The 16271-nt window shown below is 32.9% G+C and overlaps 3 protein-coding genes across 11 annotated transcripts; 2 read left to right on the top strand and 1 right to left on the bottom strand.

The window, feature by feature from the left end:
* Positions 1–1902: 1902 nt before the first annotated feature.
* LOC135832745 (DNA-binding protein P3A2-like) lies at positions 1903–10432 on the bottom strand. Of its 9 annotated transcripts, none has more exons than XM_065346195.1 (13): positions 10328–10432; positions 9137–9291; positions 8787–9065; positions 7541–7665; positions 7354–7470; positions 7081–7276; positions 6898–7010; positions 6587–6808; positions 6366–6506; positions 6128–6293; positions 5021–5110; positions 4149–4255; positions 1903–3958 (listed from the first exon to the last, which is right to left on the bottom strand). In XM_065346195.1, exons 2-13 carry the CDS (start codon positions 9150–9152, stop codon positions 3689–3691), a joined length of 1842 nt encoding a protein of 613 aa, XP_065202267.1. In that variant the 5' UTR covers positions 9153–9291; positions 10328–10432; the 3' UTR covers positions 1903–3688. The 9 variants fall into 9 exon arrangements, with proteins under 9 accessions (XP_065202267.1, XP_065202268.1, XP_065202271.1 ...); XM_065346196.1 differs by lacking the exon at positions 10328–10432 and adding an exon at positions 10067–10202; XM_065346199.1 differs by lacking the exon at positions 10328–10432 and adding an exon at positions 9924–10063 and having other exon boundaries at positions 8811–9065.
* On the top strand, positions 10083–11861 carry Coq7 (ubiquinone biosynthesis protein COQ7, mitochondrial). Its single transcript, XM_065346203.1, has 4 exons — positions 10083–10222; positions 10875–11136; positions 11210–11359; positions 11433–11861. The coding sequence occupies exons 2-4, from the start codon at positions 10974–10976 to the stop codon at positions 11708–11710; spliced, it is 591 nt and encodes a 196-aa protein (XP_065202275.1). The 5' UTR covers positions 10083–10222; positions 10875–10973; the 3' UTR covers positions 11711–11861.
* A 967-nt stretch (positions 11862–12828) lies between these two features.
* Rox8 (TIA1 cytotoxic granule associated RNA binding protein Rox8) lies at positions 12829–15046 on the top strand. The gene has a single exon (XM_065346204.1). The coding sequence runs from the start codon at positions 13024–13026 to the stop codon at positions 14221–14223; it is 1200 nt and encodes a 399-aa protein (XP_065202276.1). The 5' UTR covers positions 12829–13023; the 3' UTR covers positions 14224–15046.
* Positions 15047–16271: the final 1225 nt, after the last annotated feature.

Raw genomic sequence — 16271 nt, forward strand, 5'->3', positions numbered from 1 at the left:
ATTAAGTTCAACTCAAACAAATTCAAAATTACAATAACAAAACTCCTTGAAAAAAAAAATAAATAAAAGAAAAAAATAAAGAAAAAAAGTAGGAAAAATGAAAAATCAATAACAAACGTGCTAAAAACCAATAAACCTTCCTTTCACAGACAACGCCATTTAAATGGATTTTCCGGTACTATAAATATTTTTACACCTTAATGCGAATAATTCTTATAAACTATGGCACAAAAACAATTTCTTACCGATACAAAAAGAAGAAGAAAAGAAAAACAACGTTTCGTTGATTTTTCTTTGTACTCTATACATGGTGTTTTATATTATAAAAAGCGATCACCAACAAAGAAACAAACCAACTTAATTTTCAAATTGGGGTATAAAAAACTACCCTTATAAAAGCGACTATTAACTATTTTGCTGTAATTATACGACCAAGTATTTACTACATTCTATATTAAAAATCAGGTACCCAGTCTTTTATTATAGCAAATACGATAGGAAAAAAACGGTTATTAAACACCACTAGGACTGCTTTAAAATTGGTTATTTGGTATCAAAAAACAGCGTTAAGAAAATAATTTATTACAAGTAAATTAATTTACACATATAAATGTACATATGTGACCGGACTTGAATACAACACTGTAATGGCCAATTAGAAAATAGAAATACGTGTAGGATTAGAAAAATTATTCAAAAAAAGTTGCAATACAAATAGAATAGGGAACTCTTAATTGATGCATAAATTCATGTAATAAAATACCGAAATTAATCATCGACCATAAGCTTAGCACCTCGGATACTAATAATTTTGAGATCGAATTGGTTCCAAGTTCCAACACGAAATCGGAATAAGCGTTTCGATTAGTTTTGATTATAATAACGTCGAATAAAACGTAAAAACATTCTTTAATTAATTTTTAAAAAAGTGATTTCCTTACAAGATTTTCGATGATTAAAATTCCATCGTCAATTTCTATAGCGATGACTTCATTAACACTAAAGTAAGGGAAGGCTTTGAAAAGTAAATACCTAAATTGAAAAGAAAAAGAAAAGATAACTCAAGTGATAATCAAAACCACACGGATTTGTGCAATAAAGATAAATACATGAAGAGTGAACACTGCTTCAATTCAAAAGCACGTGCTTTAATTTGAGAATCCTATGTCAAGTTTAAACCAAGGACTGCAATCAGTTCAACATTATTTTTAGGATGATTTGTCAAACAAAAAAAATTAATGAGAACTTCATTTTTTGGAAAAAATCTGACAGCACTAACGAAAAATCCAATTGATGGAAACAGAAAATATTTCATTAAAAATAACATATTTTGCTCATGTTCAAACCGATAATTGATAAAATGATTAATTTGCTCATTACTTGATACTTGTTTAAAGAGAATGGTATTTTCATAGAGGTTTTCCCGACTTCCGATGGAATATTCAACGCAAGAGGGAAAAGCCGAAGAGTGCGTAAGAAATTTTTTATAATCAGGTTGACTTTCTGTAGTTTATCTTCCGGAAATGAAAATTCAGTAAATCTAATGTCAATGAATATTGAATTCAGTCCTCTTAGGCCAGTACCAAAAATTTTAAGAATTTTCCAGCATTCCCAGGAATAATAAACAAATCATTCAGCACTCGATTCGAGAAACGTATCGCTCTACAGCTTTGTTCTCTACACGTCAGTCGGAAAATTCCATTTTCAGAAATTTTCTCATCAACTGATAACTTGAAAATTTAATTGAAAAAATGTCGACCATAATAAGCTGACCATTTTATGGATATTTTCTCAGGAAGTCTAGCAAGAACTCTATTCACTTGAAAAATCTATCTGAAATGAAAATCACATTTTTCTTCTTTCTAAATCGAATAGCTCCTTCACAAATCAAAGTAGGCAAAACATGTGAGACGCCTTTATTTCGTTACACCCGATATTTTATTCCGTCCAGTCCAATTGTTACTATTCAATATGGTCCAATTAATATGTACTTGTAGCATTGTTGGAGAAAAACAGAAAAACCCGATTTATTTTGTCTAAAATTGCAATTAATATTTTCAATTTGAGTCGACAACATGATTGGTCGATAGAAAACTCTTGATTTCAATAAAACAGTTTTTTTTTTAAATACCGAACTAAGATAGTTTTGAACGCGAATTATTTTCGGAAATTAATAACATTTTGGTTTTTCTATTATTACGAATTAATCAAAACAATAAAGCTGCCTGGTTTCACAGTTTCAATTTCACTTTTTCAAAGCTATTATAAATACATACCACATACATCAACAAAGCAATCAATAAGTTTCGAAACAATTTTTTCCATCTACTGAAAAAAAAAATTACAAATAAATATTTCGTGCACAATCTGCCAACTAAAGTAGCTGTGAATTAATGAATTGGAATTTTCTGAGTTTTAACATTCAATCGCTATTCATACGAGTTAACAGCATTTAGAATTTCTGAAGAAAAAAATCGTAACAGGAATAGGGAAGTACCTACTTCAAAATTTTCACTGACCTCATGGCTCCGATTTTAATTTACAATTTTTCATCTAACAATACGAAGAGATCATCTCATTAAAAAATTAATTTCCTCAAACCTTAACGTTATGCCAAAAATCTCAACCCGTCTCATAAACTTATTGGTAATCAAAAACAGATAACTGCATTTTATATCACGTCCTATGTGGTAATTTAAGCAATAATGCAAGCTATGGAAGAAAGAGGCAACCATTCGAACACATCCGTTTCAAGACAATTCATAACGGTTTCAATCATTCGACACTCAGCCACGTTAACTCAACACAGAAATTCCAATCAAGGAATACGAACTATACGAACTATATGGTTGATAAATAAAAAAATAATAAAAATTACTTAACTACGCTTAACAATATTTCTAGAACAATTTATGACTAGGTTGAAACTAACAACGTATAAAAAATTGTTACCGCGATACAAAATAAAAAAAAGAAACTATACATAGATACTTTTTTTGCGTACACATATTCTGGGGGGTACTCGAAAAAAAAACAATAAAAATTTACACCTTTTCATAAATTAATAATTTACGAGAAAAAACACAATTGTATATATTTCAAAAAGTTGTAAAAGAAAATTAAGTTTAAAAATTCATTAATTTCAACTCGAATCACAAATACAATAAAAATGTAAAATGCGTTAAGTTACGACGTGATCCCCCCCGGTTTCTCGACGTTTCCCATAAACAACCCCAGATTTTTCCTAATCCATATTGCACGATTATTTCCGTACTACGATCAACATCAACAAAATAAAACCTAATACATAAAAATGCATGGGAGAACGAGGAGAAAAAAACACAATGCATTTAAAAAACGACTTAAACTAATGACTTCCTAATTTTTTTTATAGTTGGTTACAACACACAACGTACATGCTCCCCCCTCCCTCTCCCACACATCTACTAAGTGTCACCTTTTTTACCTTGATAAATGCGTTCGCGAAAAAAAGGAAAAAATATTAAACAAAGAGAAAGAGAGAGAGAGAGAATATACATACAAGACGTTAAAAATAAATACATAATTCGAAGCCATAAAAAAAAATAAAGAGAAAAAAATTTAATCGACTAGCTTTTGTAATGACAACACGACAATAACTCGTAGTAAAACTCCACGTATCGAAAGAAAATTACTCACATACAAGTGATTACTGAGCATCGGGTGTTATAGTCTGCGGTTCGTCAGTTTTGATTTCAGTATTGACCGAAACGCCGGTTAAAGCCTTGAGTGCATTCGCATCTTTAATTGAGATCACTTGCAGTACCTGCTGCTCGCCATTACTTCCAGCCATTGTAATCACTTGATGCGGGGCAACGGTGATGGTTTCAACTTCGCCGTTACCGCCTCCGTTCAAATTACTACCGTCCACGTTTGGCGTGCCGGGTTCAATTTTGGGAACATGTACAATCGGTGTGACCTGAAATCAAAAACAATCGACGAATTAGGTTTATTATTACCAACTATGTGAGAGGAGGATGCCTGGCAGTGGCGAATGGATTGGACAGAGAACAATCAAAGGTGTTAATTTCTGGCCACTTTATTATTGAAATTTTCTTGATGAAGAGGGAGGGCATAGTACAATAAATAATTCAATCATCGATTCATACCTGCACAGTTCCGTCGTTATTAATTTGTTGAATATTGGCAACTACAGTCTGATACATCGATGCTGACACAGGAACCGTTAACATACCCGATACGGATACAGGATAGCCTGCAAAAAATTCACAATTATTTAGAAATATCTTTAATTTTTCATTCATCAGTCGACAGATTAAATCGAGGCAAATTATTTTCATTCCGCAAATATCAAAAGCTCAACAACTCTACTTAACTACCAAGTCAACAGGCATATTCAACTACTCATTCAATATTAATTTCATCGAAAACCGAAATCTATCATACAAATGCCAAAAATCGGCAGTGTACGAGTCGTGCCATTTTCATTCTTTTTTTTTCATTTCAATTTTCCAACGCGGCTAAATTTTTCTCTAGATAACTTCAAGAATATTTATATCTTACAATATATTCGCATGCAAGTTTAAAAACAGAGCTATTATTCTTTGTCGTTATTCGAAAAATAAAGCAATCGTACGCATCACAAACATAACGATCAGAGTCAGAGTGGATCGATTTTCGCCATTTTTTACTATTGAATAAACATTGTAAATATTTCAAGCCCCTGAGAGCATATTGTTAAGCAGTGATCTACCTTCCATTTCGTTTCAAAATTTACACGGAGCTGAAATGTTTTCAATATTTATAAAAGAATTCACTGACGAAAAATCGACTTGCCCTTGAAACGATCAATTGTCTTTACATCACGGGGGAAAAAATTAAAATATCAATCAAACTACCCGAAACACCCCTTCCTTCTCGCTCCTTCAAAACTAGGGTCTTTTATAAAAACCAAAAATTACGACAAACGAGAAATTTCAATGCACGTGCGTGCGCGCTTGAAATGTTAAATAATTCTTACCGCTTGTTTTTGAAGTTGGAGAAGTTGATCTATTGTTGACTGTTCTCCCCCCCAAAATGTAACTCCACAGTTCAGAACTGACTGAAAATTCCAAAATAGAAAACAATTTTCAGAGTACTTTTATCAAAATGAAAGTTGAAAAAAAAAAGTATTTTGCATTGTGCATCTGCAAGACAGAGGGACAAATAGGACGTTTTCTCGAATCAACGAGCCTAATGAAATAATTGTTCTACTCTTCAAAATATTCCTCATCATTGAATTATACTCAGGCCTTTTGTTAAGAAACTCTACAAAACTAAACTACCTCAATTTAAAAAACCCACTCAAGGGTAAAGTAGTAGAAACGCAATTGGATTCAGGTGCAAAGACCAACCGCGCTAATCTCTTTATCAAAAAATAATGGAATGTCAAATACATACAAGGAAAGAAGGAAGAAACGAATTTATTCACCAAAAGAGGGAATAAAAAAAGAACACAACGATAGACTTCAAAAATGCAGGGAATAATACGTATAAGAAAAATAAAATTACAGTTCTTTTGAGAATGATAAAGAATAACAAAATTACACGAAGCCCAGAAGCACCCGAACCAATTTTTAAACCATTATAAGCCATTTTTCATTTTTTACAAATAAATTAATGAACGACGATACAAGTTCACAGGAAAGTTGCACCGAAATCAAGATTGTATTCAGACGAAATCTAGGCGAGGTGGTTAAAAAAGAGTACGTTCAAAAGGCTCTGAAGATAATTTTTCCATCACCACAGAATAAATGCTCAATATAGATTTCTATAGAAGGAGAGAAGCATTTCAGACTACGGTTTTCCAGGTTCATCACTTGAAACATGATGATCTACCGTGCCTTTTACGAGTATTCACAATAAACGCAGGATAATCTAAATTATACCAACGTTCACATAGGAATTAAGGGAATGAATTATTATTAAAACACGATGTAAGGAAATACATCATTTTCCAATTCCAATAATTCTATCGGTTACAATAATACATTTGTTAATTGATAGAATTTTTTTTTTAATATTAGAAGGAATATCGTACCTATTTTCCCACTGTCTTCCCAAAAGCAAGCGTTAAATAAATACTTACCATGGCCATCTTCGCTAGTCAATATAATTTGACCTTCTTGACTGAGAGCTGCTTCAGTAACGTTATTGAAATCTACGGAAGTTACTTCACCTTGCGAAGCAGCGACGTCAGCGAGGCTCTGTACAGAATGAACCGTAGGTCCATTTTCACCTTGACTCGGATGCAGCTGCGAAAACAAATAAAAATACATAAATAAAACGGATACAAAACTATGAATATTCAAATATATAATAAATACCGTTGCAACGCCTTGTACGTGAGCTGTGGTGCCATCGGGTAAAGTAATAATTGGATTATTTGGATCAACTTGTATTATAGACACGGTCCCATCTGGATTACTTATAGTTTGCAAAACAGCAGGAGTGTATTGAGTTGAAACCTAAATAAAAATGCAACTCGTATTCAAACATTTGTCTAAGAAATATACGTACTCGGAGAAAAAGCTGAGATAATGCTTACTTGAGTCGTTGTAGGTGAACTTTCTCTAGGACAAGATTTAACATTGGAGGTATACTTAAGTACGGACGTAGAATTCGATTGGGGTGATGTGCTTTGAGGAGAATTAACATTCACACTTTTCGGCTGTTCTTCGTCTTCGGTAAAAACAGGTAACAAGTCTTCTCTACCGTGATATTTATAACAATTAATAACAATTTGTCTTAATGCTTTTGTCCAAGAGATCTGAAAATTAATTAAAACATTTTAAACACACAATCTCGAATATCACATGAAGTATCAACAATACATATTTAAATAATTTAAATCATTACTTTTTGTTTTTCTTGTTCAGTTCTCGCATCCATTCGCACATTTGCCCAAGGTAACTCTTTTGGCCACCATACAGGTCGAGTCGACTCTCTACCCCAACCTGGTTTTCCTCTTCCTACGATAAGATGTATTTTAGTGAGTAATATTTTAGATAAATTCATCTTCAAAGATCTTTATTCCTTTACCAGTGGAATATTTCAGCATCAAGGGTATAAAAGCACGTAACTGTGCTTGAGTCATTTTTTCAACTGGAGTAGGAATACCGTCTAATATTAAAGGTGGTAACTCGTATAAACTAGGATCGTCTGGCACCGGTGGCGGAGCATGTTGCGATAATGCGTGCTCTAGCTCTTCCATTATCATGTTTTTAAGATTTTTCATCTAAACAAAACAGAAAAAATTGGCTCACAAACCATTCCTGGATACGTTTACGGTTGAAATTATTAACCAATCATTACCACATCCTCTAAAGGTTTTGCACCGAAACATTTGAATCCGCTGTTTTCTTTGCCAGGTGTGGCGACCAAAACAACAGCTTGTTGCCCGACTCGAGTTGAAAATTCATCTATGGTTTGCTGTAGAAAACAGAATATTAAAATTGATATTTCAATTGTTAAATGGAAAATAATAGAATAAAAAACTTACCCTGAGTTTTCTCAATAGCCTATTTTGTTGCCGTTTACGTATTGACGGATTTGTTTCAAACGAATGAGGACGTTTGCGTTTTTTGGCTGATACAATAGCGGCGGCTGCAGCCATACCAACAGGTCCTGATGAGATCAGAAATCATAAGCTCAAGTTATTCTAATTAAAAAAATTATTCTACGCACGAGCACAATACTTGGTAGGCAACAAATTGATATCATAATGAACGATTGAATGATGATAAATTTCAAATTAAAATTTTAAATAATAAAAAACGATTTTCAAAATCGAGTGATACCCACTACCAAAGTAATATCGTAGAAAATTCCATCAAATAAAAATTCTTTCAAAGCAATTCAGATACGCAGGTTGGCAACACTGATGCAAAAAGTTCAGATTCAAGACTTCTTCAAAAATGATACAAAAATTTGCAAATCCGGATATTTGACTTTCAATATTAAAATTAAACGATCATCAAACTCGTAATAAGCCTATCTTTTGAATAGAACAAAAAAGATGGACTAGCCTAAGTAAAACATTTTGAACAAGGGTAGTATTCATTATCATAGGCCGAACAAATCACCATGATATCAATAGTGAATATTGTACAAATTAAATATCACGAGGTCGCTCACCGCGATCTCTCTAAAATACTGATAAATTTTACGTAAACAACACACACGCACACACACACATTAAAAACGTAGCGAAATAATTACAACAAATAACTAGTCAAATTAAGCAATTGGACTATTAAAACATACGTAAGTTGCAGTGAGAAATGAAAATATAGATGTTTTCTATACAAGAACGAAAAAAAAAATCAGGCTATTTTGCAATTAGGAAGTTATCTCTACAACACACACTACTTGCGACAAATTTAAAAATTCAAAGCAAGGAGAATTAGGCAAAAAAAATGATAAAGAAACAAAACAGAGCAATAGATAAGTGTACATGGCAATGCACTGTGGTAGATATATAAAAAACAAAAAACAAACCGTTTTTTCGAAGATCAAATAAATTTACAATGGAAAACGGAAGTTCAGGAAATGGTCTGAAATTGAGGATATGCATGGAATTTCGATGAGAAATCGAGAAATTCTTTTGGAATTTTGAAATTAAACCCTCTCACTAATACTGATGTTGATGATCATCATTTGTTATTGATAAACAAATGAACGAAAGAATAGATTCGGACTCAATTGCGGTAAATAAAAATAAAAGAAGCAAAATAAAAAACACAAACCATGTAAGTGCTGTTTTTGCCAACCTGCAGCTGCCAGTTGTGCTGTAACATCGTCGCCCATTGCTGCAGCCATGAGGTCGACAGAGGTCCCTGAATAATCATCTTGACTATGATTAGAATCGGACGACATACCGCCATCATCGTCGTCATCGGATTGAGGTATTACGGTTAAGCTGATTTCAGCTTCCATATCGCTTCCTCCGTTTATAGTAAGTCTTCGCCCATCGTTATTTTGCACTGCAACGTTACTAGATACTTCCATCATAGTAACCATTGGTTCTGGAAAATTATTAAAATTATAATCAATACTGAATTATTGAATATCGTACTTCAAGTTATTGATGCAATACCTTCTTCTCCTTTCATTTTGTTAACCTTTTTCTACAATAGTTTGTTGAATTGAAATACAACTTATCATTACACAACTTTCAATCGTAAATATATGTACATGGTACATAAGGCCGGAAATTGAGAAGAGTATCCAAGATGGGTAAGCTTTACACAACTGAAAACAAAAATTCATTTCACACACATTACTAAAAATTAGCTGATGATAATAAAGGTACCAAAACAGCACTACTTTGTAATAGCATGAGTGATACAAGACATTTCAAGCATTATCACTGAATTCAGGGCAGTTTAACTAACATTACATACTGTAAGTATACTCCAAATTGAAACATTACGAATGCAGGGTTTTCTCAATACGGATTTCACAGGTAGAGGGAAAATTGATAACGATACAGCGTAGGACTGAATTTTAGCATCATCGATGCTCAGAAGATGTAATTATCAAAATTTTGATAGATGATACAAAAAACTGTTGATTACGTTCCTCGACTGATAATAAGATCTTTGTTTACATTGATCATAACTTTTAGGCATGATACCTAATACATGATCTACACACATTAGAACCATCATTCGTATTTGAATTACATGTAAATAGGGGGATTATCAATGGCATTTGATCTTAGCCGTGAGGAACAAGTGAATGTTACCACGATATGTGATAAGTACCCGACTCGAAATAAGAAAAATAAAGTAATTGAGCATGAAGAGAACCGCGCGACTCGTTCTATTAAATCTGAGCAAGCCCAGTTTAAAAAACGTATGTAGAGACAGCTGCGTACGCACCTACTTGCAGTGTAGTCCATTTTAATTAGAAAACACGCCACCAAGTGCAGTTAACTGATAAATTATACATTAAAAATATTTCAATTAAAGTGGGCCTTTAAAACAAAACAAACCAGAAAACGATAGGTTAAACTGACACTAACTTCCCGATCTTGTCGCCATTCTTGATTATTGATCGGTTCTTTCGTGTGAAAGGGTCGAAAAAATCAATAACTTGAGGCGTCGCCATCTTTTTCGCGTCTGCGCATGACCATGTTTTTAAACTAGCGGTCAGAAAAGTACGCGATTTCAAATGCACGGTACGTAAATAATACTCACTCAAATGAATTAACTGCGCGATTTTTTTTATATTTAACTGATATTATTTCATTAGAAATTGACAAAAATAATTATTTACGACTTACCTTGAATTTTACAAGAACAATGACGTTGGCCGTTTCTAATATTGGAAAACGAATAAAATATGAACAGTTCTATTCTGTTATCTGATTGGTTAATAACTGATACGAAAACAATGTTGTAAACAGTGTTACTACCCTTCATTTTTTTATGAATGAAAAGAATTAAAAAATGATTTTTAATTTACTTTTTAAATAGCTTTTTTGAAATTTAATGTCGTTTATCTGAAAAATTTCAGATGATAGATGAATTTTTAATTTCAAATTTCATCTTTTCATCATTCTCAGATTGGCCGGATGGGCGAATGAGGTAGTAAACTTTCAAGCGTTATCAATTTTAGCTATGTTTGTTACACTTTTGTTACAAAACAATTTTGTGTTTATTTTGATTTTTTTTTAAAATTATTATCAAAATTTTTGAGTATTTTTGATTTTAAATTTTAATATCTCAAAGTTCTGGTGTCATTGGGCTCTTTTTTCGAACTTTCATCTCCACCTTTTCGTTATAATCGAATTCATTTCGCTGTATTTAATAGATTGTTTCCTCTCGCAGTTTCAAGATCGTGTAATTCGACATCACAATATTGCTCAATAACACAGGGTTTGAAGAATTTTTGCATTTTACGGTTATTTCTTTTTACCGTCAATTAAAATGAATTTACAAAATATGAAGATTCGGCCGATTTTGAAAGTGATACGTTTCTATTCCACGGAAACAGCATCTCCGTGTCCCGATGTAAAAACTATGATAAGAGTTAATCTCGCCGGCGAAACTGGAGCTGATAAAATTTATGCTGGACAGTTGTCTGTGTTAGGTAAGTGTGTTATTCATCGATATTGAAAATCCATTGACGTCGTATTGTAAATCGAATGTCGTTCCTTGATTAGGAAATTCAGCTTGTGGACCAAAGATCAAGGAAATGTGGGAGCAAGAGAAATTTCATAAGGCGAAATTTGAAGAATTGGTCAGCAAATATAGAGTACGACCTTCGGCTTTGACGCCACTGTGGAATGTTGCAGGTTTCTGTCTCGGAGCAGGTAAGCGTAGGTATTCATTATTTTATTTGCTGTATGCTTGTTTCGCTCATTTATTTGATTTTCAAATCAACAGGGACTGCTTTATTGGGACCAAAAGCAGCTATGGCGTGCACGGTGGCTGTTGAATCGGTAATTGTTGAGCATTATAATGAACAGCTAAGAGAATTAATGGCAGATAGTAATGCAGATAAAGAATTACTCGAAACAATAAAAAAATTTAGAGATGATGAGCAAGAACATCACGACACTGGTATCCAGTACGGTGCTGAAGAAGCGATTTTCTATGATGCTTTATCAAATATCATTAAATTAGGTTCTAAATGTGCCATTTCAATAGCCAAAGTAGTTTAATTTTCATTTTATAGTCCTCTTGCGTAATACTGTTAATGAAGTATTGTTTTAAGGTTTTGTTATGTTGAATTTTGAATTTTTTAAAAATGTTATTATATTATTCATTGTTTATTTAAAAAAAATAAAACAAGAATAAACATTCTTTCTTGTACATTGAACGAACTTTTTTATCATGAATTGTGTTTAACTTTTTTTTTTAGGATTATTCATGAACTGGTAGAAAATACGTTTCTTCAGATCATCTAAAAATAGTTTTGACTTTACAGAATTTGGTAATAATCTGCCTCCGGCTGCAAAGAACAAAGTTTTGGTAGAGAAAAATATGAAAAAAAACACCCGAAAATTGTGTTAGAGAAAAGTGAGATTTTGAATTCAATCTGATCGACGATCGTTTCATCTTCAAAAAATGTTTATACTGACGCTGACCAGTTGATAACATGACTGTTAATTTCTGTTTTTTTCCTGTTTTTCTTTTCCATGAAGTAGTAAAATCAAAAATGCATACCTATTTTTAATTTGAAATAATTGAAACCGAGGGAAGGGCGAAGAATCGCTCCATCCTGGCTCAAAATTGAAAATTATCATTCGAATAAGTGACAAGACCCACCTACGTAACGTACGACGGGCATCAAATCAAAGTTAGCCATGCCATAAGCAGAGAGAAATTTTTGAATTTGAAAAATGAAAGGGGAAAGAGAAGAGAGGAAGAGACAGGTACATTCATTCGAATTTTTGATGACTTGTTTTTTTGAAAAAAAAATGGAACTTCGCATTTCCACAGTCAAGTTATTCACCTCTCAGTTCTCACCTTTATTCCAAAATTTGGTGTATAGTCGTATAACGTATTCATCGCGTAATATGAAATTTAGTTTTTATTTCAACAAACAAAAGTTATTCGAGTCATAATTTAAAGTTAATTCAATTTAAATGATTTTAAATCAAATTTTTAATCAAAAAAGAATATTTTATCAAAATTTTCAAAGTAAAAACAATAAATCAATTTTTTGCTACCTACCCAATTTCAGCTGTTCGATGTTCTGTCTCAAAACCTATTTTCCAGCCATTTTTCTGATTTTTCCTTCCTTTCTGTTTTTCATTTCAGTAATTTCATTCTTCGTGTTTGATGATTGCTGTATACTGTTGTCAATCAATATGAAGAAAATGTAGTATATTATGCGGTTTCACATTGAATAATTGAAAATTACTTGATTATTAATGTATTTTTATATAAGTTCGGGATCGCTAAACAGTTTTCTTTTGATGTGATCAATTGTTTGTGTGACATTTATATTTGTTCGTGAATTACAATCAACATGAGTGATGAAAGTCATCCTCGGACGTTATATGTCGGTAATTTAGATGTTGCCGTAACGGAAGAGTTGTTGATAACTTTATTTTCTCACATAGGCCCTGTTAAAGGATGCAAAGTTATACGAGAACCCGGAAACGATCCATACGCGTTTGTAGAATTCGTAACTCACCATGGAGCGAGCACCGCTCTAGGCGCTATGAATGGAAGAATATTTTTAGATAAAGAGATGAAAGTTAACTGGGCTACATCGCCGGGAAATCAACCCAAAACAGATACAAGCAATCATTATCATATTTTCGTCGGGGATTTGAGCCCTGAAATCGAAACACAAGCGTTGAAAGAAGCATTCGCTCCGTTCGGAGAAATATCCAATTGTAGAATTGTAAGAGATCCTCAAACACTAAAATCTAAAGGATATGCTTTCGTTTCATTTGTGAAAAAATCCGAAGCTGAAGCTGCGATAAACACCATGAATGGTCAGTGGCTGGGTAATCGTAGTATCAGAACCAATTGGTCGACAAGAAAGCCGCCTCCGCCAAGATCGATGTCGACTCGCCAAAGTGTAAATAACAAGCCCGTTACTTACGATGAGGTTTATAGCCAGTCAAGTCCAACGAATTGCACAGTCTATTGTGGAGGATTTACGAATGGAATGTCGGAAGAATTGATGCAGAAAGTATTCTCACCATTCGGTACAATTGTAGATATACGCGCTTTTAAAGATAAAGGTTACGCTTTCATCAAATTTTCCAACAAAGAGTCGGCTACTCGTGCAATCGAAGCAGTTCATAATACCGAAATAAATGGACAACCGGTGAAATGTTTTTGGGGCAAAGAATCTGGAGATCCGAATTCGGTACTCTCCACTAATAGCAATGTTAGTAGTTCACCGAATGCAGCTGTGCAGTATTCCTATAATATGTATAATCAACAAATGGGTTATTGGTATCCGCAAGCGTATTCTGCTGCTGCTGCTGGAGCCAGTCAAATGCAAGGCCAGTACTATCAAGGAATGCAACCAAATTACGGATATGGACAATTTGCTGGGTATCAACCAGGTTATGTCGGCAGAGTTGGCGTTCCTGTGGCATCCAACTCTTCTTCATGGCCGCAAACTCAAACTGCCGGAACATCACCTCAAACTGCGCAAAGTGGAGGAACAACTGTGGCTTATGGTATGCCGCAATTTCAAAATCAATGATTATTTAATCTGGTGCTCGGAGTCGATCCACTATAATTGAAATTAAACAAATATTTCGATAACTTTGTAAGTAAATTTTACAAAACTTAAAACGTAAAAAGAAACCGCTGAAAACATATTGCTGCCCAGCACGACTAGATTAACGTTTTTGGCATTGTAATACTGGTTTTTGAATATATTTTTATATTTCTTTCTAAAACAACTAGTGCGTTATTTTTCAGTTTATTTAAAATTGTACATACATATATAAATATCATTCTTAAAAATGAGTTATTTTTTTATACATATATTTAAAGTCATATTTAGTTTTTCCAGTACATTTGGGTTAATTTAAGAAATTACCAGCGAAAATAGCACTATTCGTTTTTTTTTGTAAAACTACGAAAACAAAAATGATGTAAACCTATTTTACACGAATTGTTCTCGGATTCGTGCAGAAATATTTTTGCTTTAAAATGTCTATATAAACCAAATGCGTTGTTGTTATTGTTGTACCGTTCCAGAATCTGTATTGCGACCGTCAGTAAAATCTTAATTTTTTATTTCATTTGAAAATGAAAAATATAATAAATAATATCAAAGTTTTACGAAGCATTTTTGTGTTAATTTTTTCCATTGTGTATTTTTATTTTTATATGTGATGAAAAAATGCGAGTAAGGATTTTAGTTTTATATCATGATAGTTGTACGTAGGTAACGCAAACCGCGTCTTGCTCTTTTGACAATTATTTTCGTGTACCTGCGAAGAAAATTTTGAATTTGTTTTATTTTTCATGTAGGTGAGCATGTTTTCGTTAGTCAATAAATTTTTGAACAGCTGTGATCGTTGAATCTTTTTCAATTGTAAATTAATGAGTTTTCGTTCTCTACTTCGAAAAAATAAACGTAATAAATCAACGAATCTTTCATATTCCCCGTCTGAGATCTCGATATGCCTACGATTACGCTTACGCCGAAACAGGATTTAAATGGATGACGCGACACAAATGACGTCAAACCCCTTTCGTACCTATGGTCCATTTTAGAGGAGTAGAAAATAAATGTGTATTTGACATTTTCACTCAACAAATTCATTTTGGGTTCTAAGTTCAACGTCAAAATCCTCATCGGTTTATCGTAGATCATACAGGGTTGATGGAGGTACAGGTTCTTGAATCAGGGCCAAAAATGACGAATATGCATTTCCGATCGTACCAAATTACTGCCTACTAACTACAATAATCATTAGATCGTAAAAATCTGAAATTTGAAATTTGAATCTAAATAATTGGGATGAGTTTTGGACTTTGAAGAATTTGGGCTGACTTTCAAGGAAACGTCAGCTTTCCAAGTTTCGCGAAAAAGTGTTTATGGTTTTAGTGGCATTTTGTTGATAACAGTAGGTATCATTAGGAATAATGAATTTTGACTGTCTCAAATCCTTGAATTATTTGCATCCCTTTAAAACAACATTTCTATGCATTACCTACCTAGTACCTATTTTCATAGTGATTCCCTGCGTAAATTCATAACGTGAAAAATTGTAAACCTTGAACCCCTTTTCACCGAAATCAAACTGATTTTGTTTGTTCAATATCTTTACCTATCCGTAAAATAAAAGTTGGACAAATTAATAAGGCTGAAAATAAATAATGCAAAAAGTTGTTAGTTTCTCATCTCCATACAATATGTAGGTGCGTAAAGTGAGTAGGTGAGGTACCCCTAGATAACATGTCCATTGAAAAATTACAAAAATAAACTAGTACCTATGCAAGTATGTTATTAGACAGGCCTATGTTGTAATTTAGTTCTTACAAAAGTTTTCTGTTTCATAATTTACCATTCCATTTGTGTTGCTTGAGAAATTCTATTACGATTTCCAATTCTATTGAATATTGAATACGAGAAAATGAAGAAAATGTCAATTACTGTGATTTAAAATTTTAAGTAGGTATGTTTTTGTCAAACATTTTCCCATTTTTCTCACTTCTCAGCAGGTAAAAATGATTGCGAAATCAAGCTTCTGTTATGACAGCGGACACTTTATTTGCATCTTTCTAGTTTCCTTC

Source organism: Planococcus citri, chromosome 1 (genome assembly GCF_950023065.1).
Source record: "Planococcus citri chromosome 1, ihPlaCitr1.1, whole genome shotgun sequence".
Taxonomy (NCBI): Eukaryota; Metazoa; Arthropoda; class Insecta; order Hemiptera; family Pseudococcidae; genus Planococcus; species Planococcus citri.